The sequence below is a fragment of the Bombus impatiens genome, unplaced genomic scaffold (assembly GCF_000188095.3).
Source record: "Bombus impatiens unplaced genomic scaffold, BIMP_2.2 scf_0109, whole genome shotgun sequence".
Taxonomy (NCBI): domain Eukaryota; kingdom Metazoa; phylum Arthropoda; class Insecta; order Hymenoptera; family Apidae; genus Bombus; species Bombus impatiens.
Window position 1 is genome coordinate 1 of NT_176528.1, and position 24,200 is coordinate 24,200.

At 33.2% G+C, this 24,200-nt stretch overlaps 2 protein-coding genes across 2 annotated transcripts in view; both read left to right on the plus strand.

Annotated features, from left to right (window-relative positions):
* The first annotated feature begins 6,113 nt into the window (after positions 1-6,113).
* Positions 6,114-15,563, plus strand: LOC100743887 (guanine nucleotide-binding protein G(q) subunit alpha). Its single transcript, XM_024364851.2, has 8 exons — positions 6,114-6,320; positions 6,419-6,573; positions 6,969-7,097; positions 7,669-7,797; positions 8,633-8,762; positions 8,866-9,019; positions 11,125-11,232; positions 13,190-15,563. Exons 1-8 carry the CDS (start codon positions 6,114-6,116, stop codon positions 13,270-13,272), a joined length of 1,095 nt encoding a protein of 364 aa, XP_024220619.1. The 3' UTR covers positions 13,273-15,563.
* Positions 15,564-16,543: 980 nt separating this feature from the next.
* LOC100744007 (uridine phosphorylase 1) overlaps positions 16,544-24,200 on the plus strand; it is a 48,599-nt gene continuing 40,942 nt past the window's right edge. Inside the window, exon 1 of the mRNA XM_003486381.4 lies at positions 16,544-16,768. Within this exon, the coding sequence (XP_003486429.1) occupies positions 16,734-16,768 (35 nt within the window). The 5' untranslated portion in view covers positions 16,544-16,733. The remainder of the gene's footprint in view (positions 16,769-24,200) is intronic.

The following is a 24,200-nucleotide window of genomic DNA, read 5'->3' on the forward strand; positions in this document are numbered from 1 at the left end:
CATACAATTAGAATTTATATCGCAAACTAAACAATTTGTATGTGATTGTTGTACAAATTGTGAGATTTTTCTTATTTCATATTTTATATCAACATATTTCCAGCGCGCAAATAGCGAATAATACAAAGATTTTCTCACCAAAATTAAGGGGAACAAATTAGAAACTATGCCATACAATTAGAATTTATATCGCAAACTAAACAATTTGTATGTGATTCTTGTACAAATCATGAGATTTGTCTTATTTCATATTTTATATCAATATATTTCCAGCGCGCAAAAAGCGAATAATACAAACATTTTCTCACCAAAATTAAGGGGAACAAATTGGAAACTATACCATATAATTAGAATTTATATCGCAAACTAAACAATTTGTATGTGATTCTTGTACAAATCATGAGATTTGTCTTATTTCATATTTTATATCAATATATTTCCAGCGCGCAAAAAGCGAATAATACAAACATTTCCTCACCAAAACTAAGGGGAACAAATTAGAAACAATTTCTTTTTAACAACTGAAAGACGCGTCCTTTTACACGTATATTTTTTACTCTGTCTGAATGAACTTGTATAAAACATCGATTACAGATCTTCGTTACTAAGCACTCAAGGCAATTATACAAATTTGTTCATACGAAGATATTGATTTTTCGATAAATGCTAAAATTGCTTTCGATAAATGCTTAGCATATTTCTAGACCCCATATGTCTGGTAAATCTGATCTGATAAATTTCAGCCTGTTTCACCCACTTTGTTCTGAACTGGATATGTGCTTTCTTCAATTCTTTGGATATTTTCAACCTTTTTCAATAATTGGTTCATCTAATTTCGTACCACTTTAGAATTGTGTGCTGTACCGTGAATGGTAGGTCAATAGGGTTCACACCACAAAGCAGCTTCTCTTTATAACAGAAATTTGTGCGACAGTCTGGACTCTATTCATTCTTCTATTCTTTACTTTTCTTTCATCCTTCTCTACATCTTTCTTCGCTTGGGCCCCGTACTTTACGAGTTCATTACCAGCTACTTAAACGAACATTGACTGTTCACCAAATACAGACAGTGTCACGTAGCAATATTGAGATGTACAGCAAGGACACTGAACGAAGCATTTTTTTAAATAGATTTTACATGCGTTTTACTTTCCCATATGTCAAATTTGTATAACATTGAATAACACGAAATTTATGTAAATGTTATATTTAATGCTATGTTGTGCGAATAGTATTTGCAATAGTATGCGCAGTAATCTTTGTAGCCATTGTACATGCACAGTGTCTTGCAACCGAGATGTTGAGAAACGAGATTGATCAACACCAAGAAAGTGATGTTGCTAAACTACTTTTTTAAATCTTGCCTTAGACTTTGCTGTCATTTACGTTATCTTCTTGCAATGAATCAGCTTATGGAAACGAGTAATTTATTTCAAAAGGCAAACATTAGGCGTACACGTATGTAGCATAATTGCGAGGCTGATAAAGAGTTGAGTTGATCGGTTTGGCTTCCGAGAAACTCGGTTGATGATACAACCAGGTGAAAGATAATTTCACGTGGCAAAATAAATCCGAAACATAGTGTAAATATTTCCATACGTTTACCTAATGATCTAACACGATAAATACAAACATAAGTAAATATTGTAAGTTGAGATATAGTTCGGTGTACACGTAACAAGCACATGTAACGTACTTGTATTTACAGTCAAGTTGCTCGGGATCAGAGGCTGGTATAATCAGACTCTATGGTTACAAAAGGTTCTCTATAATTTAACGAATCATTACAACTAAAGTTACAGTTCGCATCAATTTTTGTTATCAGATAGAATTCCGTTACAATCTTCAGCATGAACGTGACTGCAGGATTTTAAGAAACATCCAAGTTCCTCGTGGTCTTAGAAAACCTCGTGGTGGTTAAAATTGGTTTGATTAGGTCGATTTGAAAAATTGCTGTTTAGCATTTAGCTAATATCTGCGATAATAGCTACAAGTCAAAGGTTAATATTTCGTCTTGCTCGAGTCGACTGGTTCAAATTATCCGAATGAAAAGCTACCAGCGATGACAAAGTAAAGAAACGTTTGCAGAAAGTTCGATGGCCAGCTTTCAGCTAACTTGGATAAAGAGCAAAAAGGTGTAAACGAACGGTTCGGCAGTTTATACAGGTGACAATCTGCAACGAGAATGACAAGGATAATTTCATGGATTATCAAATCGAACAGCTCACTTAAAGCACGGTTCGATTAAATGGCGAGCAACTCCTTGCGGAAAAAATTCATTTGCACACTTCCGAGCGTATGATCCGATAAGGGTCGAATTAATCGGCTTGCAACCTATTTAATGTCGGCGTTATTATTAGCAAGAAAGAGGAAAAGAAATGGTATATACTAGTTGCAACGGCTGATAGTGTTAGTTTATGAGCGAATTATTGCTCCATTATAGCAGCGGCTGCGAGATATCATAGCATCGACTATTTACAGCGGAATTGTGACTGGAAAGTTCGACTGAAATTCGTGTTAATTCGATTGCAGAGTCCTCGCTGAATTTTCGTTGGATTCTTCTCTCCTTCAAATTATTCCGCAACGATTTACGTGTAATTTTCTGTTCATTATCGATGTATTGGAAGGTGTTTATTATCATTAATAAGTAAATTCGAACAGTATATGACAGGCTGAAAATCATAACGATGTAAATGAAAATATTGAGAATTTTATCGTGTATTTCAGCTCTTAAAAGTATGGTGGTTTTACTTTTATAATTAAGTTAGTTATAACTTTATTCTCTGCCGCGATGCGTCTTTATGACCTGAAAAAAATATAAATTTGTATAATGATAAACACAGAACATTATTTTGTAATATTAAATAACGGTTTATTTACGTCACTATGATTTTTCGTTGTACATATATGAAGACTTTGCTTGAAACTTAAACCCCCCGCCCCTCAAAAAAAGGATAGCGCAAAGTAATTTTTATTCTTATAGTAGCCGTGCGCGAGTTTTGCAAATTCGTAGAAAAATCGTTGCAACAAGCGTGTAAAATTATTAGTTAAAAAAATTAATAACGAAACGTTTTAATTAAAATTTTAATAAAATCTCTGACTACGTTTTTGCTGTGTTAAAGAGAAATGCATATTCCGCAGACATAATTAACTGAAACTAGTAAACTCAACAGAAAATATGTTAAACTATAATATAATAAATTTCGAAAGTTCCAACTGCAATTATGACGTAAAAATATTTTACAAAAGTGATTCCGTATGTTAATTTCTGATTGAATGTACTAACGTAATTATCCACGGTGGCCGCAAAACCACACCATAGTATTTATTGTAGCATTTACATACTAATTAATTAGACCCGAGTAATATCCAAATAGACGCAGAGAGAAGAAGAAATTAGTACAATGGCGACCAGAAGAAAATTTATAAAACGAGAAGTATAAAAAGGAAATGTAAATTTACAAAACGAGCGTTGCTAATCCGGTAAAAGATTGTCTCAATGCAAAAGTTACCGAAATTCATAATATACCAACATAAAACTTTAACGTTAAATTTCCTGTCATTTTTATACTCTATCGTATGGCCAAAATACAGACTGGACCCGACAGGAAAAGATACTGTTGAAAAATAAGGACATGAGCCGATATTTTTATGAAATTTCACATAATTCAAAGAATCGGATATGAAATGATACAGGGAAGAAGACAGACGATGGTACGTCCCTGGTGTTGGTGTCACTTCCCATTTCGGGTTGGCGGTTCGGTTTTTCGTCGTAGATGTTCGTATGCTTCCGCCGGCGATCCGGAAAAGCACGAGGCGCGCATCGGCCGCTGCGCGGAAATTGTCGAACGAGCGATGGAGGTCGGCGGAGGTCGGCCAACTCGAAACACGCGGCGGCGTCGATTCGATTCTCGATACGCGTAGCTGTCGCTTGGAAAATCGTTGGGCCGGCTTTTGTCGTCCACGTGTTCTCACGGGAACTTTGGCCGTTTCTTGCTACGAACCGAGCAACGCGGATCATGCAAATGCAAGTATTAATATGCGACCCGCCGAGTAACTTACGCAACCGTTAATAACTCGTAATGTTTGTAGACAGCCGTACATCCGTATTCTATTAACGAGTGATAATGTAATACGATATTTGTCATTGGAACGGTTTGTACATAGAAGCAGGACGACTCAATATTACCTATTTTTCAGTTGTTTCCCTTTCAGACACCAAGATACGAGGCAGAAATGAGTAACTGGATCGCTGTATTAATTATCGAATAGCGAGCACCAGCGCTTTGTTGCAATCGATACTTTCTCTCGTTCTTTGATCGCACAAGTATCGATGATATTTTCAAATTATTCGATTCTGCTTTAATGCAGTTTACGACGCACTATTTGACAAAGTGTGGCGGCGTATAATAATTGAGTTTACGTGTTTGATTGTTGAACGCTGCTTGTGTACGAGCACAAATATCGTCACTTAACACGCAGTACCGTGCTACTTGCTTTAATTGCTATTGGTAACCTATTGGTTAACGCCAAAATTCTTTGTTTATGCTTTTTACGCTCCTTTCGTTACATAACCTTAGATTTGCATTCGCAGAAAAAATTCGGCACGCATAACGATTTTAAAGCCTCGATTACGTAAACATCGATATTAATCGGCTCGGAATCGTTGAGTAACGAGTGGCAAGTAGCTTCGACTGATACTTAATAAAAAATGGATACCTGAAAACATCGTAAAAATATCCGAAGCTGGCCATAAGACATAAAAAAGAATATAAAAATCGTCTTAGAATGTTTACAAAAACGGTCGATGATTTGCTCGCTACGATTAAACCGAAAGTTAGGTAAAAGTCGACTTAGCTTAGAGAATTCGTATAATAATTAAGAGAAGGTCGACGCTGGAAATAGAACGTTATCTAATAACCATTTTTCTTTTTAGTTGAAGAAATAACAAAGAATGGCTAAGAGAATTCTAACTTCGCTTAAAACCCGAAGAAACGTTTCAAGTGTGCTGAATTTAGATAACTTGAACGAGACGAAACCCAGCCATGGAATTGGATCTAAAAATTAAAGTTACTTAATCTTAGTGTTTTGTTTTTATTTATATTCTGCACTCTACGTGATATAGGATTTTTTATTTAAATATAGAATACAAAGTAACGTTAAATATTCTGAAAGGAACGTAGCCAAATGTAGTAAAACCTGCTCTGATTATTTATTACGACATCAGTCGATGATCGACACTCTAAAATTTGAAAATACTTGACATAGGTGCTGCTATTTTTGATATAACTAAATAATTGCACTCTCGATTGAATTGCTACACGGATACCAATAATATCGAATAATCCTGAAAAAAGATGGATCTCTTTTTTGGAAACGTCTCAAATTAAAATGTCTTAAAAGCTTGTGATTGTAAGTGTTATATTTATCAGTTCGTAATTATTACAAGATGATATTTCTATAAATAGCCGTGGAAATAGGCGAATGAAATTTTTAACTGTGGTTCCTAATTATCTGGTTAACTTCCTAATTACCTGATGGAATCTATCTACTGATTTATTAAATTGATTCGTCAAATTGACCACAAAGATACATCACAGTACGTTGTTGGCTGTAAATATTAAGACACCTAATCGTTATACGTACATTTGCTGAAAAATGGCAAACTTTACCTTACTTAGTGCCTTTAGTATTACGTACGACACGATAATTTGTAATAAAGTAACCAGAGAAAAAAACAAAAAACAGTAGAAAGCCATTTGTAGAAAATAGCCAACGGTGTATTTACATTCTATCGAAACTTATTTCTAGAAAAATGATTATTTTCTTAAGAAATAAATTGATTGCAATTACCGCTACAAAACAGCACTGGTACATCGCACGTTTCACAGACAGATTTCACACATACGTACCATCTGGTAACATTTGTTCCAGTAAATACACAGCTTTAGCCGATTTATCCTAATAATACGTAATGGCAAACGTAACGCACGCGATGGAACACCTTCGTTACGTATGAATGAAATTTATAAATTCATCGGTCGATTAAGCCGAATCGTGAAAGTACGAGTAACCCAGAAAAAGTCGATTACCTCGGCAACGTTCGCTCGTTAATGATTCACAAACTTGTTACAGGTACTGGTGAATCCGGCAAATCCACCTTCATTAAACAGATGAGAATCATCCACGGGTCTGGTTACTCGGACGATGACAAGAGGGGGTTCATTAAACTCGTGTACCAAAACATTTTCATGGCCATGCAGTCCATGATCCGGGCGATGGACCTCCTCAAGATCCAGTACGCCTCATCTGCGAATATAGTGAGTATTTTTATCGGTGACCCTGGGCTCCCTTCTACCCGTGTTAATTATGGTAACCAAGTGCAACTGAAAAATGTGTTGTTTCCATGCGATCCTAGGAAAAAGCAGAACTCGTGCGAAGCGTGGACTTCGAGACAGTTACAACCTTTGAAAGTCCATACGTAGAAGCAATCAAAGATTTATGGGCGGATAGTGGTATCCAAGAGTGTTACGACCGCAGGCGAGAATATCAGCTCACAGACTCCGCTAAGTAGTAAGTACCGTCTGGACGTGTCTTTGCCATCTACTTGCCCCTGAGGAGAGCGTATCTTTTTTTCATCTCGTTCCACTCGACGTCATTGTTCGGTTAGCAGTCCCAACGTGTCGGCCCCTAAACGAGTCGAATACGCAGCCGCCAAGTACAGGCCTGTGTGAAACGTTAAACGCGTGTAACGTCTAAATATGAAGAATCCGTTGTAAAGAAATATTTGATAGAACGTTGAAGGTTTGCACCGACTGCTAGGTTTCTATTTAATAAGCGATCCATTTACTCATGTGAATGGTTTACTCGATATCTGGTTGATTCGATATTTGTTCGTTGAACGAGATTATAATATTTGGGAATGCCAGATGTTCCATGTATCAGGTATTGAGAACATGATGTTTCAGTTACCTATTGGAGATAGATCGAGTCGCAGCAAGGGGCTACCTCCCAACAGAACAGGACATTCTTCGTGTGAGAGTGCCTACTACTGGTATAATTGAATATCCTTTTGACTTGGAAGAAATTCGATTTAGGTATGTCTCGCCATGCAAAGGAAGACGCTGCCTGTGCCTGTGATCTACTTACATTGGACTCTTTCTGCATCGTGGCTGCATGTATTGTGACTCACCGATTTCATTGTACATGGAATCCATCATTCGTTTCGTTTCTCCTTTCTCACTGGCGTGTCGCGAGTTCCATTGATACCTCCGGTTTTATGACGTGCCGTGGTGCTAAGTTCCCATGTACGAAATTTCGTCTCTCGCGACGACGAGAAAATTTCGTGCTCTGTATGCGGAGAGAAGACACAACGCAAGGTGTTCCTCTTCCAGCGGAGTATGGACGCACACGGTCTTCTCTCGATCAATCGTATTTATTTACAAGGAACATAATAGCTTTGCGGTAAACAATGTAAACTGTCCCACTGTCAGTTACTGTGTCATAAAACTGTAAGAATAAATCAATGAACTTTGCATTTGAGAGAATTCTTACAGGCTGGGGACAACGAGCATGTGTCAAATGTTTTGCGATATTCCTCTCCTCGTAATCACCTTTAATACATGCATGGGCATGCACTATCAGACTGTGGCTTCGTTTGTTTTGCAGTTATCTTAGTGACCTAGAACGTATCGAAAAGCCTGACTTCCTTCCTACCGAACAAGACATTCTTCGGGCTCGAGCTCCTACTACTGGCATTATAGAATATCCGTTTGATCTGGACTCCATCATATTTAGGTACTAACACACATTACTTGAACTTGACTATACGTTTAGAAGTATACTATACTAACTTAGTATCGTACTAACCTGGAGTAATGGATTAGTATCGAAATACCTGTGTGAGTTTTTTTTTAATACGGGTAGACACTTTTATTTTATTCCTATCGTGTCATGTATTTTTTGTCTGTACATTATCGCAATACCATTTATTTATGTTAATCATTTTTTTTTCTCTCTCGATCGTATATAGTTTCTTAAGTATTATCGCGATTTGTTGTAATGTAAATAATATTCTCTTATACGTAAGTTATCACGTATGGAAATAGACTTTATAAGTTACAGAGGTAAAATAGAAGTAGCAGGTAATTAATAATAAGTTATCATTGATAATTTAACGTAATAATAGTAATATTTACTATATGTACCTTAAAAAATTGACAAGGTGAGTGAACACGTAGATAACTTCTTATTAAAAAAAAAAAACAGGATGTTATTTACTACATATTTTATAGCTGATTCTTCCTGTTTCGTTCTCCTTTCTTTTTTTTTTTTGTTTTTTTCTCTTCAATTTTTATCCTTCGTTTGCTTTAAATAGCTCATTGTTTGCATGTTTTTCCATGAAATTTCTGTTCAGGAAATATCATTTTGTAAATATTACATTTGACATTTGACTAATGAATCGTACGAGTAATTTAAATTCTGAATGTGAAATTAGGAATTATTTACAAACTGCACTTAACAAATTGATAAATATCGGATAACAGTTTGCGCTTTAGTTTGATTAATATTGTAGCAAATATTTAAGTCATAAGTGAAAAGATGAACAATATTACATAAGTATATTTTACAGGATGGTAGACGTTGGTGGACAGAGATCAGAAAGAAGGAAGTGGATCCACTGTTTCGAGAATGTCACTTCTATCATCTTTTTAGTAGCTTTAAGTGAATATGATCAAATTTTGTTTGAATCGGAAAATGAGGTAAATACTATTACAATATCTTTCTCTTATTTTTTAGTTTACCCATATAAATCATATCATTAATTGAATCATATCATTCTAACTTGTTATTACCATTTTCCAGAATCGAATGGAAGAAAGTAAGGCTTTGTTCAAAACAATTATTACATATCCTTGGTTTCAACAGTCTTCTGTTATTCTGTTCCTAAACAAGAAAGATCTGCTCGAGGAGAAGATTATGTACTCTCATCTTGTTGACTATTTTCCTGAATATAATGGTAGGTACATAATACTAATATTTACTTTTGGAAATTATACTGTATAACAACATTCACAACATTAAACTTATTAATGTTTGTGAATCTTTAGATTGATACGTACAACATTGTATGTAACATACTAGATGTTTACTATTGTTCATTATGTGTGAACGAAAATCTACCAGTTGATTCGAGATGTGATTTTACATAAAATGTTCTCATACAAACACATAATAAAATTCAATAAGTTATTAATAAAGGTTGATAATCTTTGTTAATTTTAATATACTCGGTTCAGAATGAATTTTATCTTCAGAAATGATTATGTTTCTTTATTCTATCCAGGAAGATGAATTAATTTTTTAAAACACAGCAGACAATTCCATTATTGAACATTGCAAATAGATTTTTAATTTTTATATTTCTAGTTAATGTAATTATTCCAACATTATACATAGGTATTTGATTTTTCATTCATTTTTATTAAATCTTTATAATTCGTTACTAGTGATTTGGAAATACTTTTCATATAGTATTTTATCCTTAATAAATAGAAAAATAAATTGAATTACCATGTTTTAAAATATATCGCAGAGAACTTAAACTTTCGCAAATAAAATAGAAAAGGAAATAATTTCTAAACGATTAATTCAGTAGGGTATAGATAGGTTATAACTTGGTGAAAATTCTTTAATAACATTTCGAATCAATTGAAAAAAATATTTTTTACTCGTACTGATACTTCTCGTATAAGTTATATATTTATTACCCCTAAAATATTTAGTAAATTTATATCTTTCCCTTTCTTATAAATTATTCAGTCAATATTGTGTTTCTATTAAAAATTTTATTTATATTTATTAAAATTAATAAAACTGACTCTTTATCTCTTAAAGTAATATAGAAGTTATAATATCATAATATTATTAAGTATATCATAAAATGTGAAATATGAAACACCTTCGGATGAATTGTCAATACGTTCAGAGAATCAGGCTTAGAATTATTTCGCACTACTCTGGAGCATACTATTCAGTTTATTATTAGTAAGTGAACAAGTTGTATGGTATAGGCCCTAAACAACAAGATGTACCAGCAAGGGAATTCATCTTAAAGGTGTATCTCAGTACGAATCCTGATCCTGACCGCATGTGCTACTCTCACTTCACGTGTGCGACAGGTCTGTTTAAATATAACACATCATGGCAGAAATTGTAGATGTTTTGTAGAGAATTTTCTAAATTGAGCCAGTAACTATACATCATAAAGTTGTAACTGTATCCTTAAAGCTTAACCCTTTCTGTATTATAGAACAGCTATTTTCTGTATTTCGACATTACCTTTCATTCATTTTATCAATAATAAGTGATACAACTTTTCCATAAAACCATACCAGAACAACTTACATACATAAATAGAGATTTTAGCTTTACTTTAGGGAAATTTATTTACTTTACAATTGATTTCAAAGCATTTTGACATAAACATTCCTTAGAACTTTCCAGGCGTATCTAATTAGATCTAATTTAAATAATCTAATTAAAATGTGTTATATTTTCTTAATCTGATAAAATGAAAACGTATATTAAACTTACATAAGAGATTTGTATTTGACTGATAATAGCTTTAAAAGGTTTCTTTGAGAGTTAATAGAGCTAATTGAATAATTTGTCCTTCAGTATTTATTGGATTTGGATATAAACTTTATTGATTTAGTAAACCAGATAAAGTGGATTTGATAATAGTTTCAACATTCAAAAAAAAATTTTTTTTTCTCCATGAAAACATAATTTTTACCTTCTGTATCTAATTTTCTCTTTAATCTTTACATATCATTTTAATATATATTAGTTTATATATTGTAGTAAAATAATTGATATTAATTTTAGTTTTCTGTTATTATTATATTTTTGTGTTCTAAAAGTATTTTATTATAGGTAGTATAAGTCTTGTAATTTTATGTTATTAATATTAATTAATATTTGAATTGGTTTCAATCAGATTTTAAAATAATATCCCACTGATATTACATAATTAAATTGGGAGAAAAAAGATAGTATGTGCTTGAATAAATATAAATAGAAGTAATTGTCAATTCGTATGCTTGCTTATATATTTCACAGGCCCACAAAGAGATGCCATACCTGCTAGAGAATTCATTTTACAGATGTTTGTCGAATTGAATCCAGATATTGAGAAGATTATATATTCACACTTTACGTGTGCCACAGGTAGGCTGTTAGTAATTGATGCTAATGTGCATTTGTTTTTGCTTCTTAACATTATGTATGTTGTGTAAGATAATTTGCATGTTGCCTATATTCTACAGCAGGTGCGTAATTCTTATCTTAATGGTTATTTACTTCAGGAAAATCAATCTATTTTATAGTGTCAAAACTAATACTATTGTGCAATTTAATTTTAAAAACTTCTTAATTACCTATTTTTTGAATGTTTATTAATCATCATAGTTAATAATCTAAACATACTATTGGATTGATTTTCTGTCTGATTTGTTGTTTTAAATTGATATTAACATTAAAATGTGGTTTATTATTGCATGCTGCGCTTATGGGATTATTCATCAGACACGGAAAACATTAAGCTTGTATTTTGTGCCGTTAAAGATACAATTATGCAAACTGCACTTAAAGAATTTAATCTTGCCTAAAGGACAATTTTTGCATTTACATATGATCTTCAATGTGTTTCTTTTATTGCGAATATATACAGATTTTTTACAAAATGACTATTAATCTTTAGTCATGTGTTGGAAAGTCAGAAGTAATAATAGAGTAACATATTCTGTGTGCAAAATTTTGAGACTGCCAATCTGTTCCCTGCATAATATTGTTCACGCATAAATCATTTCAACAATAATAATCAATAATAATCAATTGTTACTGAAGTGAAATGCAGTGAAACATAGTAAAAAAAATATTTGGTTTATTAGTATTACAGATTGACTAAAGTAGTTTTTTTCAGTAATACCATATTATTTCACTAGTAAAAGAAAGTACTTTTATTTAATTAACGAAATTCAAAACAGTTATCATAAGATATAATATATTTTAATCGTGCAGAATACCATATAACAGAACTTAGATTAGTATGATCAATTTCATAACTGGTTTTAATTTTAATTCATAAGTGCTAAACTTACAAGGTCATTGGAAGGAATACTATGCTCTGCACAAAGTTTTAATGCATGGGTTATACAAACCATATTTATTTGCACATACTGTTTGATCATAATGTAATAATTTCTTAAGTTTCTAAATTTAGTTAAACAAATTTATTTTATTTTAAAAAATGCTACTAAAGAATGTTATGCATTCTTTCAATAACAGGTTTCTGTAATTCATTTAACAAAGCACAGTTAAATGTGTAAAACAATAACGCACTGCTGAAAATAATTAAAGGATGATATACCACTCATTTTGATCTTTATACCTACTTTTTGTGTCTGTACATTTTTGTTTAATTATTATCTTAAAGTCAATTCTTATCACAGAATCATACGAGTAACATTTCAGTATATCAAGCCTGGAAGATTTCTTTACTTCTATTTGCTTGATCGATGTAACAGAATACTTTGTAAGAGCAGTCCCCTAATTGTTTCAAGCAGTGTATATTTCACGTTTGTGGGAGTGTGGAACATACTTTGTTCTTCAATGGCATGTGATAACTATTGCATTACATATATAGTTTTATTTTCTATTATATATACTTTTATAAAATTTCTGCAATTAATTGTAACTTCTCTAATTTGTTATGTTCAATTGTCAGTGATAAGGATTATAGAGATTGTTATAAATTTATGTGCTTCAGTTATTTAATTTAAATATATCATTCTGCAATATAATTAATTTCTTTAATGATTCCTATAATATAAATTATATCATATATGTGTCAGTGTTTTTGTGAATTTTTATACATAGAAGATAAAAATTGCATGTTGCATGTGTATGAACTTCAAATTTATTCTCACCCTTCACTTAAGGGTAAGTTGATTTTTCATATACTGTTGTATTACTATTCAATGAAAGATATTAATTACTCAAAGTTTCAACGTTTCTAAACGATTTTTAATGGTCACTAATGCTTTTTGCTTAATTAACTGATTAACTACATTATTGTTGTTCAAGTTCATAAATTATAAATGTTTACACTTGTTTTCTCTTACAGATACAGAAAACATCAGATTTGTATTTGCAGCAGTGAAAGACACCATTCTGCAGTTAAACTTAAAAGAGTATAATTTGGTTTAGATGGCAATACACAAAATTCAGGATGGACTCAAGAATTTTTCTTATACCCTGACCAAGGTATCAGTGTGAACTCTGTTAAGTTAGAAATGGGAAAGACGAAAAAGGCAGAAAATGAACAGTAATTTGTGGTGCCATCAGCGTACTGTCGCTGCTCCATTACAAGTGTACCAACTATTGATTAGTAAAATTTATAACGGAGGTAACAGCGATGAACAAATATGGACCTAAATCTGAGCGTTATACGTTCTTTCCTAACCTTCTCACTGTCAATACCAACAAATTGATTTAGTTTCGTACTCTATTTGTTGAATTTATTACCTTTTTATAGATTAGTTTAGTCAATCATGCCTGGCTGACTGCGTAATCGTCTAATTTTTATATAATAATACCACGAGCAACACATCAATAAACGTATAAGATAGAGTGCAGCCATGCCATAAAATGTCTGTCCAAGTGTTCATCTCAAATCAAGAGATCTCAGCAAGAAACTGAAGAGAAGAAGGACAAATGCTTTTTAATCACAAGTAGTCGGTGACACAAGTGAGAGCAATTTTAGTGCCATTTACTAGTGTGGTGTTTTTATTGCAGTCCTTTCTTAGATGCAAAAAGCCAAAGTGTTTTTTTATCTGTGCCAGAAGCAAGTCAAAGTTCTTTCTGCATGTGACTCAAATTCATAATTCATCGTATAAATATTGTTATATATAATATATAAAATGAAACATAGGTTAGCATTGAAGAAAGCAACATAAAACCAACAAGAAGGAAACTTTACCACCCTTCAATATTAAGAAATTATTAGAAAACATCTGTTTGATGTGATTTTAGGTAATTTAGGAGGTGAAAGGTTGCAGATTCTTCTGCTGTCTTTTTTCTCCGTAGGCTGTGTAAAAAACGTGAGGGCTGCGATCTCATACCATACAGTTATAAGTCTGCAATTTACGAACGACGTAAAAGTCTTAATTACAACACTGGTTTTCCTTTCATCCGGCCCTCGCTTATTGACACAGCATCGCGCATCTAGGGACATGGTTTAAGAACGTATGGCCCTAGTTCGCATTGTATCCAGATTACAGTGTATGTATGTATGAACTGCTCACTGCCTGCGCTCGCTCATGCTGGCTAGCGCGCTGCCCACTGCTTGTATTCTCTAATGGTTCAATTAACTGCTGTTTGTGCCACCTTTTGATGTTCTGCCGAAAGAATATTTGTATAAAGGTGATAGAAACTGCTTTGCACAAACCTAGAGAGTACTTGCACAATAAACTTTATGGTGTTGGTTAAATCAGTGAATTAGGGTATGACGTCTGGACACATATATCCTGAATGTCTAACCCTGATACAGCTAACACCTCACGCACACTGGGCAGCGTATGTCATACCCACTTTGGTTGAAACACTGAGTTTATATGAAAGAAAAAATATATAAATACATTGAATAAAATATAATATTAAGAGATAATAACAAATAATATTGAATAATAATAATAATATTAGTAATAATAATATTAATATAATAATATTAATAATAATAATATTAATAATAATATAATATTAATAATACTGCTTGGTTTTCAGTGAGAGTGTGTGATTAAAGAGAGTGAGGGAGAAGAAATAAATGTGTATTCAAAGTGAGACAAATGGTAGTAAAAATGAAAGAAAGAGAGAAATGGAGGGAGCAGAGGAGGATGAGAGTCAGAAAAAGGAAGACAGAAAGGGAGAGAGCGGTGAAAGAGAGACAGAGAGAGAGAGAGAGAGAGAGAGAGAGCGAGAGAGAGGAAGAGAGAGAGAGAGAAAGAGAGAGAGAGAAAGAGAGAAAGAATGGGAGTGAGAGAATGAATTTAGATGTATGATATGTATGCAGAATGCATGAAACATTTTAACAAAAGATAAAAATTGATTGAGACGAACAGGCTTTCTTTCGCCTGATTCAAGAATGTGCGAGTGGCGCGCAAATTTGTGGCTATAGTTCATTTGTAAATCATTTTTTGTCAAAAGTATACATTTTTCTGAAAGCATAATATGTTGAGTATTCTTTCTGTGTGTATAAAATGTAAACACCTACCACGCCCAAAATGAAATCAATGTTTCTAACTTATTTATAATAAATAATATACATTAATGATAAAAATAAACGCAGTTTGTGACAGTAATATCGATGCATGATACCGCATTTACCTCGTATATTTACCTGAAAATATAGTGATCCTTGAGTAAAATAATAATCCCTGATCCTGTTTATATGGAAAAAGTGTTTAATTATGTACCCTAATAAAGAAGTTATATTTAAAGTTTATTAAGTTATATTTTGTTTTCGTTATGTAAGAGCTGTTACCGTTTATTAAAAAAAATATATTTTCGTTCAAGAATGTACTGTGAAATTCTTATTACCGCTTTTTACATAATCTTATTATAATACATAACAATCAAATCGAATAGAAATTTTATTCATTTTATTTATTATAAATTACTATACCACTTCTTATTTAAGGAATTATTTCAACGAATTTAATTTAATTAACGAATTTAATCAAATTTAGACGAAAAAAAGTAGTAGTTATTCGCGTTTCTAATTATTTGAATCTATTAAACTGGTTAACAATAATTCCTTTAATCATTCACTGATTTGAATAGTTAATTTTGCTATTTAAAAAGTAGATAACATTTTACATATCAAATAATAAGTAGTGTATAATAGCATCTTTATTTTGAAAGTTCAAAAATTACCATTTTATTAATGTAACGATATTTTTATAAGAAAAAGAGATCAAATTTTATAACATAATGTTCTAATCTCTATATCTGTGTAAGAAATGATTAACAAGCACATTTTATGCAGCATTTTAACTATATGCTATATATGTTCTACATGTTACATAAATTTTGTTTAAAGTACGTGATATAATCAAATCATCTTCGTACATAAACAGAATGGTAGTATATTAGTAAACTGCAGATTTATAGGAAATTCACAATTGCTAAAATTCACATAATATGCAAAAATATAAAAATATAAGTGCAAAATATCCAAAGCATAATAGTTATTATAATATCCAGTGGATGTAATAGATTTCTACTTAGACTTCGTTTATTTAATTAGCGTTATAAAAGTACGCATGTGCATGAAAATCCGCAGTTTATATATTAGCCGTGAGTTATTAGAGATTTGTAATTGGCGCACAAAAATGTAGCCGTACTACGTGCGCCAATGAGAAAGCGGGCCGCCTAGCGGCGCATTTTCAAACATCACGTCATTCTCTTAAGGCGAAAATGTCACACTGTGAAAAGGATGTTGATGCGGTGAGGAGAAAGAGCGCGCGCGCAACGTGTACGACAGCGTTATCATCTCTGCAAGTATAGTCCTGCGGAGGATCATCGAAAGGACTACACCCCTACAGTAAATTGAGTTGAACTTTGTTCTTCGAGTCGACACCTACAGTGAATAAAGTCACGCAAGTGAAAAGATGAGTCTTCTACTAGAAGAGGAGGAAATTGACGAGTGAGTGTTTCTGTTGCTTGCAATTATATTTTCTACGTTTAAGTTTCGATTCTTATGAGACGAGAGTTACCTCCCTTTTGGTTAAGCTTGTAATAAGGGGCTTGGCAGCGTCTGTAACTAATTTTATGAAATAAGAAGCTTTTCTCGCGTAAATGTTTATATCTCGACAGTTGTTAAGGACAGGTTGTCCAAAGTTAAGTAGTTTGCGCGATTGTGTACTCATTACATTTCTTTCGAAACTTTATGAGATCGTTGTATGAGCTACAAGTGTACGAGGGTCCATGTGATTTTAGAAATCCAATTTTTCTTTGTACATTAATTTATGGACATGCATATCACATGTAACCTACTTAACAATTAATCGTGTCTCTACTCGTGATGTCTGCATTTCATTAACGTTTGAAATATAAAATATATTATCTCAATAATAAAAATGAATAAAAGGGAGGGCATATTTAAAACCGTTAGTTGATTACATGGAATTATGGGAGTAATGAGATTCTGATACTTATTAAATTTTTTGGGGTTCTTTTTTGCATAGAAATATTACGTTTTTATAAATTTTCTTGATTTCACAAATAGCCTGCTCACATTTATGATATTTATAATAGACTTAATATTTATTAGGAAATAAGAACGAATTCGTAATATTAAAAAATATTAGAAAGGTTAGTTTCTTGGAGAAGTATTATTGAATTAAATTCAAATTCGAAGATATTAAACACATATAACATAGATAAAGGTCATGTGAAATAATTCGATACACATAATAAATACGGTTTTATAAGAAATATTGCTCCGTAGAGCTAACGCATTAATAAACAACTTAATTTAAATACGAAAATTAAAGCACATAGAAAACGAAATATACATTGGTTATTAGTTGTATATATTTAACTATTCCCGAAAACGAATTAAGATGGAAATAATCGAAAGACGTAAATTGGATTTGACATTTACTTTAGCTATCACTGGTCAGCAACGAAGTGGACGATCGATGTGATAGGCTTAACCATGTATTGTGTGTCATGCGTATATCATTTCTTTTTTGTCCTCAAACTAATCAGCCGTGTGCTCGTTCAAATGGGGACGTCAAAGTTATTTAGGACACCCTAATTAATTAATTTGATTAAAATTAACGTGATTAAATAATTCGGACGTATTAAGGCCTCGATCGATTCACCTTGAATTTCATGGCATATACTTTCCATTATTGGAGTACCAAATGAGAGCATTTGGTGCATAACCCTGATTAGGTTGAACACGAATGCTTTGATACTTTTAACGATAAGCGTAACTTTTTCCATTGGTGCTTTTTAGTAGAATATATGTAATCTTTATGTAGGTGTAAATTTTGGCATTTATCGGATAGATTCTGCGTGTCGCTTATCATTGACAGGATTTTAATTAAAAAATAATTATATTTTAATCGATAAAAGTGTATATCGTCTTAATTGTGTATTGTAGATTGTATAAATGTTTTGCATTGTATCGTCAACTATGAGTATGGTAAATTCTAATTAAAATTGTTCTTTCTTTTTCTGCCGCGTTTTGCTAAATTACAGAGAAGTTTAATTAAATAACTTATGGCACGGTAGTCACGTACTATTAAAACGCGTAATGTTCTCGATAGAACAAATTAAATCTTTAAACGTGGTTTAATTCTAAATGCAAAATAAGTTTATTAAAATAGAAATTTTTACATTTCTTTCTTCTTCTTGCTCTCCCTTTAACTGTTGAATTTTATTTTTGATTTCTCGCGTTACAGCTGTAAGATACATACCTTACAAATATTTTAAAATTATTTACAACTACATTTTAGGAATATGTACTCTATAAAAGGTTGTAGGAAATCGACTCTTTTATCTCTAACACGTTATTTCGTTAAATACGTTATTTGCAATTATTATTTGCATTTTAATTAACCAAATAGAGTACTTATTTCTTAGATAACGTTATTTATATCTGTCCATTGATAATATAAATACGAACAATGACGTCGACTCTCACTTTCTTCTTTAAAAATCTTAAACAAAATCTTAAGCGTAGACGATTACCTAACATTATCAGAACAGAGAGAATTTTTAAACATATTTTTCTATTATAGGTAAATTAGGGGAAAAATTAATTTGTAAATAAAACTACCTTTATTTACTACGTTATTATAAATAAATCATTTAACCTGCGGGTTTTAGTTCACATAGAGAAGAGTTTGAAAAATTTTGTAAACACGAACTTCTCAAAACTTTTAATTAATATCAGTTATGTATGCATGGTAACACGAGACTACTAAGTTAGTGGTACTAACAACAGCGCACTATTTACTTCCAGAGTTTCTGCATGATATGTTCAAAAGTTATGTGATAATTTTAAAGTTAATTCGTTTTTAGCGTACCTTTTATCAAATTAGAATCGCACGGTATCGACGCCCGAATACGACCAATTATTCTAATATTAGATCATTGCGTAATAAATGTCTCTTTTCGACGAGGCTCCTGTTCCAGTCATTTTTCAATTATAAAATATCTGACACTTCTTTCTACTTATACAGGGTGGTTGGTAACTGGTGGTACAAGCGGAAAGGGGGTGATTCTACGCGAAAAAAGAAGTCGAAAATATAGAATACAAATTTCTTTTTTTTTTTAATTTTTCCATAGAGACAACGATCTACAGTGAGATGCGTTATAACGAGACGTAAAGTGCACGCGTACCGAGCGAAGATTCAAAGTCGATTTTCTCGAAAACAAAGCCTCAAACGAAAAATTGTTATTCTATATTTTCGACTTCTTTTTTCGCGTAGAATCACCCCCTTTCCGCTTGTACCACCAGTTACCAACCACCCTGTATAAGTAGAAAGAAGTGTCAGATATTTTATAATTGAAAAATGACTGGAACAGGAGCCTCGTCGAAAAGAGACATTTATTACGCAATGATCTAATATTAGAATAATTGGTCGTATTCGGGCGTCGATACCGTGCGATTCTAATTTGATAAAAGGTACGCTAAAAACGAATTAACTTTAAAATTATCACATAACTTTTGAACATATCATGCAGAAACTCTGGAAGTAAATAGTGCGCTGTTGTTAGTACCACTAACTTAGTAGTCTCGTGTTACCATGCATACATAACTGATATTAATTAAAAGTTTTGAGAAGTTCGTGTTTACAAAATTTTTCAAACTCTTCTCTATGTGAACTAAAACCCGCAGGTTAAATGATTTATTTATAATAACGTAGTAAATAAAGGTAGTTTTATTTACAAATTAATTTTTCCCCTAATTTACCTATAATAGAAAAATATGTTTAAAAATTCTCTCTGTTCTGATAATGTTAGGTAATCGTCTACGCTTAAGATTTTGTTTAAGATTTTTAAAGAAGAAAGTGAGAGTCGACGTCATTGTTCGTATTTATATTATCAATGGACAGATATAAATAACGTTATCTAAGAAATAAGTACTCTATTTGGTTAATTAAAATGCAAATAATAATTGCAAATAACGTATTTAACGGAAGAATTCTCATTGTAAAACAATTCGTGCTTACTGATCGCCTTTTATCTCGAAATTAACATCTACATTGCGACAGTTTAACAGATTATAATCTTTGCCCCATCTATGTTCGATCTTTTTGCACTTTGACTAATTTATCGCATCCTCGATCCACGTGTACGATTAAAATGAAATCCGATATTAACGTGAAATTAACGTGAAGATTATTTAAGATATACGTCGTTGTATTTCTTAATTCTAACACGAAAAGGTTCGATAATATTGCTTTGCTAATCAACTCCGTGAGATTTATTTCACGATAGAACAATAAACCATCCTTTAATATACCGACTCGTTGCAGCATTATTTCGTTCATATTGGCGAAATGGCAGAAAGTTTCGATTACGTTCAGTTGATTAAATTTTGGCGGAAATTAGAATTTTCTATGCTTAAGGTTCCTTAAAATATCTACACGTAATTAGATTATTTAAACTATAATTATTTTATTATTTAATATTATTTAAATTAAATATTAATTATTTAAATTACAAGGTAATTAAATTATTGAAATTATTTAAACTATTTACGAAGATTAAATGTTGATACTCTTAAGAAAATTACTTCTTTTTCGTGTTTTTATTCTTCTGTAAATTTATCGTGCTTTTGTATCTCTTTTTTACTATAATATGCGTTTTCTTTTGTTTCCTGAAATATTCACGGGACATTTTTCGCATGCAATATCCGTGATACTTGCGCGATATTTAATCTCAACAATAACGTTTCACCGTTCGTAAACATCATCTACGTAACTTCCGTAGATTTTTCCTGACCTCTCCTAACTTGGATAATTTTCCAGTTTGTTATTCTGTTCTTCGCTTTTGATTTTGGTATGGACGAATAAGGAAATTGACGAGCCGAGACGTAATACTCGGAAGTCTTCTAAAAGTCTGTTTTAACTTTGATTGTTAAATGTCTCGCAGATGTCGGGACAAGTTTTCTCGAATATTCGTCTCTCGTATCTCTCATACAGTAAATGTACAAATTTTCTTATGCGACATGAGCAAAGCATCCCTTTCGCAAAGTGATAAATTGCATCGATATGTGAAATTATAACTTTCGGAATTGCAATTTTGCTGGACTCGATGCCGCGAAAATATTGCAGAATTTCATAACTAGAAAGCTAGATTCGTTGTGGAAATATTTCCTTCCTACGTATATATAATTCATTGACTAGTCAGAAATTACAAACGTAATTCATCGAGTGGTTGAAAATTTCCCATTTAAAATCGGATTAGAAAGGACATTTTTTTAAATGCACCTCCTGGCTAAGAGCATCAACGCTTCCATGTAAGCAAGAACTGAATTTTCATTTTTTTTGCGAGATACTCCGAGTGCATAAAACGTGCGCTAAAAATAAAAGAAGGTTACCTGCTTTAATACATTACGGCAGCGATATAGCTAACGCGTGTATCAAGTTCGTATCAGTGCAATGTGACACCGCTTTATTTGGAAATCCAAGTTACGTAAAGCGACCTTATCGTTGTACCCATAGAAAGTTATTCGAATACGGATTGTCCTTTACCTTTGTTGGTTCTGTAGCGTTCTCAAGTCTCTGAATATTAACACCTTACCGACCGATTAATCGGTTTTTTGTCGCCAACGCTTGCCGATCAGTAGCCGATTAATCGGCTTTTTGTCGCCAACGCTTACCGACTAGTAGACGATTAATCGGCTTTTTGTCGCCAACGCTTACCGACCAGTAGCCGATTAATCGGCTTTTTGTCGCCGACGATCTTTCTTATTAATTGAACAGTAATTTGTTATTTAGTACTAAGGTACCTTGCTCAGTCGCGTCAGTTGCGTTGCTTTGTAAGCTTCCACAGTTTTATACCAATTTGAAAAACGTAGCGTTCGCGATGAGCGAAAAGAATGGAATTGGAGAGTCTAAACCGAAATAGAGCCGGCGCCAGGGAGAATCTGCGCCTGAGCTGCCGGGCGGACGACGCTTACCGACTAGTAGCCGATTAATCGGCTTTTTGTCGCCAACGCTTATCGACCAGTAACCTATTAATCGGCTTTTTGTCGTCAACGCTTACCGACCAGTAGCCTATTAATCGGCTTTTTGTCGCCAACGCTTACCGACTAGTAGCCGATTAATCGGCTTTTTGTCGCCAACGCTTACCGACTAGTAGCCGATTAATCGGCTTTTTGTCGCCAACGCTTACCGACTAGTAGCCGATTAATCGGCTTTTTGTCGCCAACGCTTACCGACTAGTAGCCGATTAATCGGCTTTTTGTCGCCAACGCTTACCGACCAGTAGCCGATTAATCGGCTTTTTGTCGCCAACGCTTACCGACCGATAGCCTATTAATCGGCTTTTTGTCGCCGACGATCTTTCTTATTAATTGAACAGTAATTTGTTATTTAGTACTAAGGTACCTTGCTCAGTCGCGTCAGTTGCGTTGCTTTGTAAGCTTCCACAGTTTTATACCAATTTGAAAAACGTAGCGTTCGCGATGAGCGAAAAGAATGGAATTGGAGAGTCTAAACCGAAATAGAGCCGGCGCCAGGGAGAATCTGCGCCTGAGCTGCCGGTCGGACGTGCGTATGCTGTTGAATCGCCAGCGGTCGGTGAAGTTTTAACGAAAGGAGAGGAGAGAAATAAGACCATTAAAAATTGCCGCTGTTTATGTAAGTCGTATGCAATTGCGTCACAATCTCTAAATGTTTCCAGCGCGTTGAATTTATACGCACGCAGAGAATTCAGCGATGTTTTTCGCTTTCTAATTTGTAAAAGTTAAGAATAATTTTTAGCAGATGAATTTATTGCTAGGTTTGCCGAATAAATTATCAGCTAATTGCGAGAATTCCTGCGCTATTCGCTATGTTCTTCATTTATATTCTCACTGGATAGGAATTAGATTAGGAAGAGGTAGCACAAGTCTTTTCATCCTTAAAAGTGTATCTCTTATTTCGAACGTTGTTTTGCATTGTAGAAGGATTTCTTAGCCTATTCGTTAAAAGATTTGCAGGTTGTATAACGTATGAGTATGGATAAAATATCGAAGAGGACTAAATAAGGCAGATTTTAAGTAATAAAATAATGCTATATCTTTGCCGATGTTTTCTATGAAATTAGTTTTGACAGACGTTTGACACAACAGGGGTATTTTTAACCAGCAAGAATCTGCTACAGTGCGCAGGCAAAATCAATAAATATACACAATTCTTTATTTATTAACATGTAATTACATTAAGGGCAACATGAAATTACTGAACACACTAAATTACTAAATATGTTAAAAAGACAATATGTATGGTACATATATACTACATATATGTCGGAGTCAGGTTGGCACTTGGGCGTTCGATGAACCTTCACTTACTTCACCGTCGCGAATGTAGCCAATCTCTATCAATACGAATGTGGACACTACCAGAGGCTACGAGTGATGGCAATAGGATGGTCGAGACGATGGTGACAGCGAATTCAGGTTCGACAACGAACTTCCCGATAACTCGATCGTCCAACGACTCACTAACTAACTCCGTCAATCCAAAAGAGGCTGCCCTCCTGTCCCCGCTTCTCGGGTTAATCTTTGTTTCAAGGAGAGCCATATAATCATTTCATACCTCTGTCAGAACCGTGGCTACGTCCGGTGACCTGCCATGTCACTTCGAGCCCAAACCCATCGTCATAAAGTCAGATTGGAACATTAAGACTATTTCTTATTTTTATTACTTAAGGGCGGCTATAGTGAAAGTTTGGACTAGTGTATTGGGGTTTGTCCCAACATTCCGGACGGCAGACCCCGCTGTCTTTCCTTCTCCGACATATATATATATGTCGGAGATGAAAGGAAAACCGGAGCCTTCCCTTTGCAATTTTGAGAAAGTCTTCTAATGCTTTAGCCTAGATTTTATCATAGCTGTAATTAAGCA

Excerpts from the sequence above, each read along its gene's own strand:
- LOC100743887 (XM_024364851.2), top strand. The coding sequence starts at position 6,114 with ATGATTCACAAACTTGTTACAGGTACTGGTGAATCCGGCAAATCCACC. Across the intron at positions 6,574-6,968 it reads CTCACAGACTCCGCTAAGTA|TTACCTATTGGAGATAGATC; the intron begins GTAAGTACCGTC and ends ATGATGTTTCAG. Across the intron at positions 11,233-13,189 it reads ACACTTTACGTGTGCCACAG|ATACAGAAAACATCAGATTT; the intron begins GTAGGCTGTTAG and ends TTTCTCTTACAG.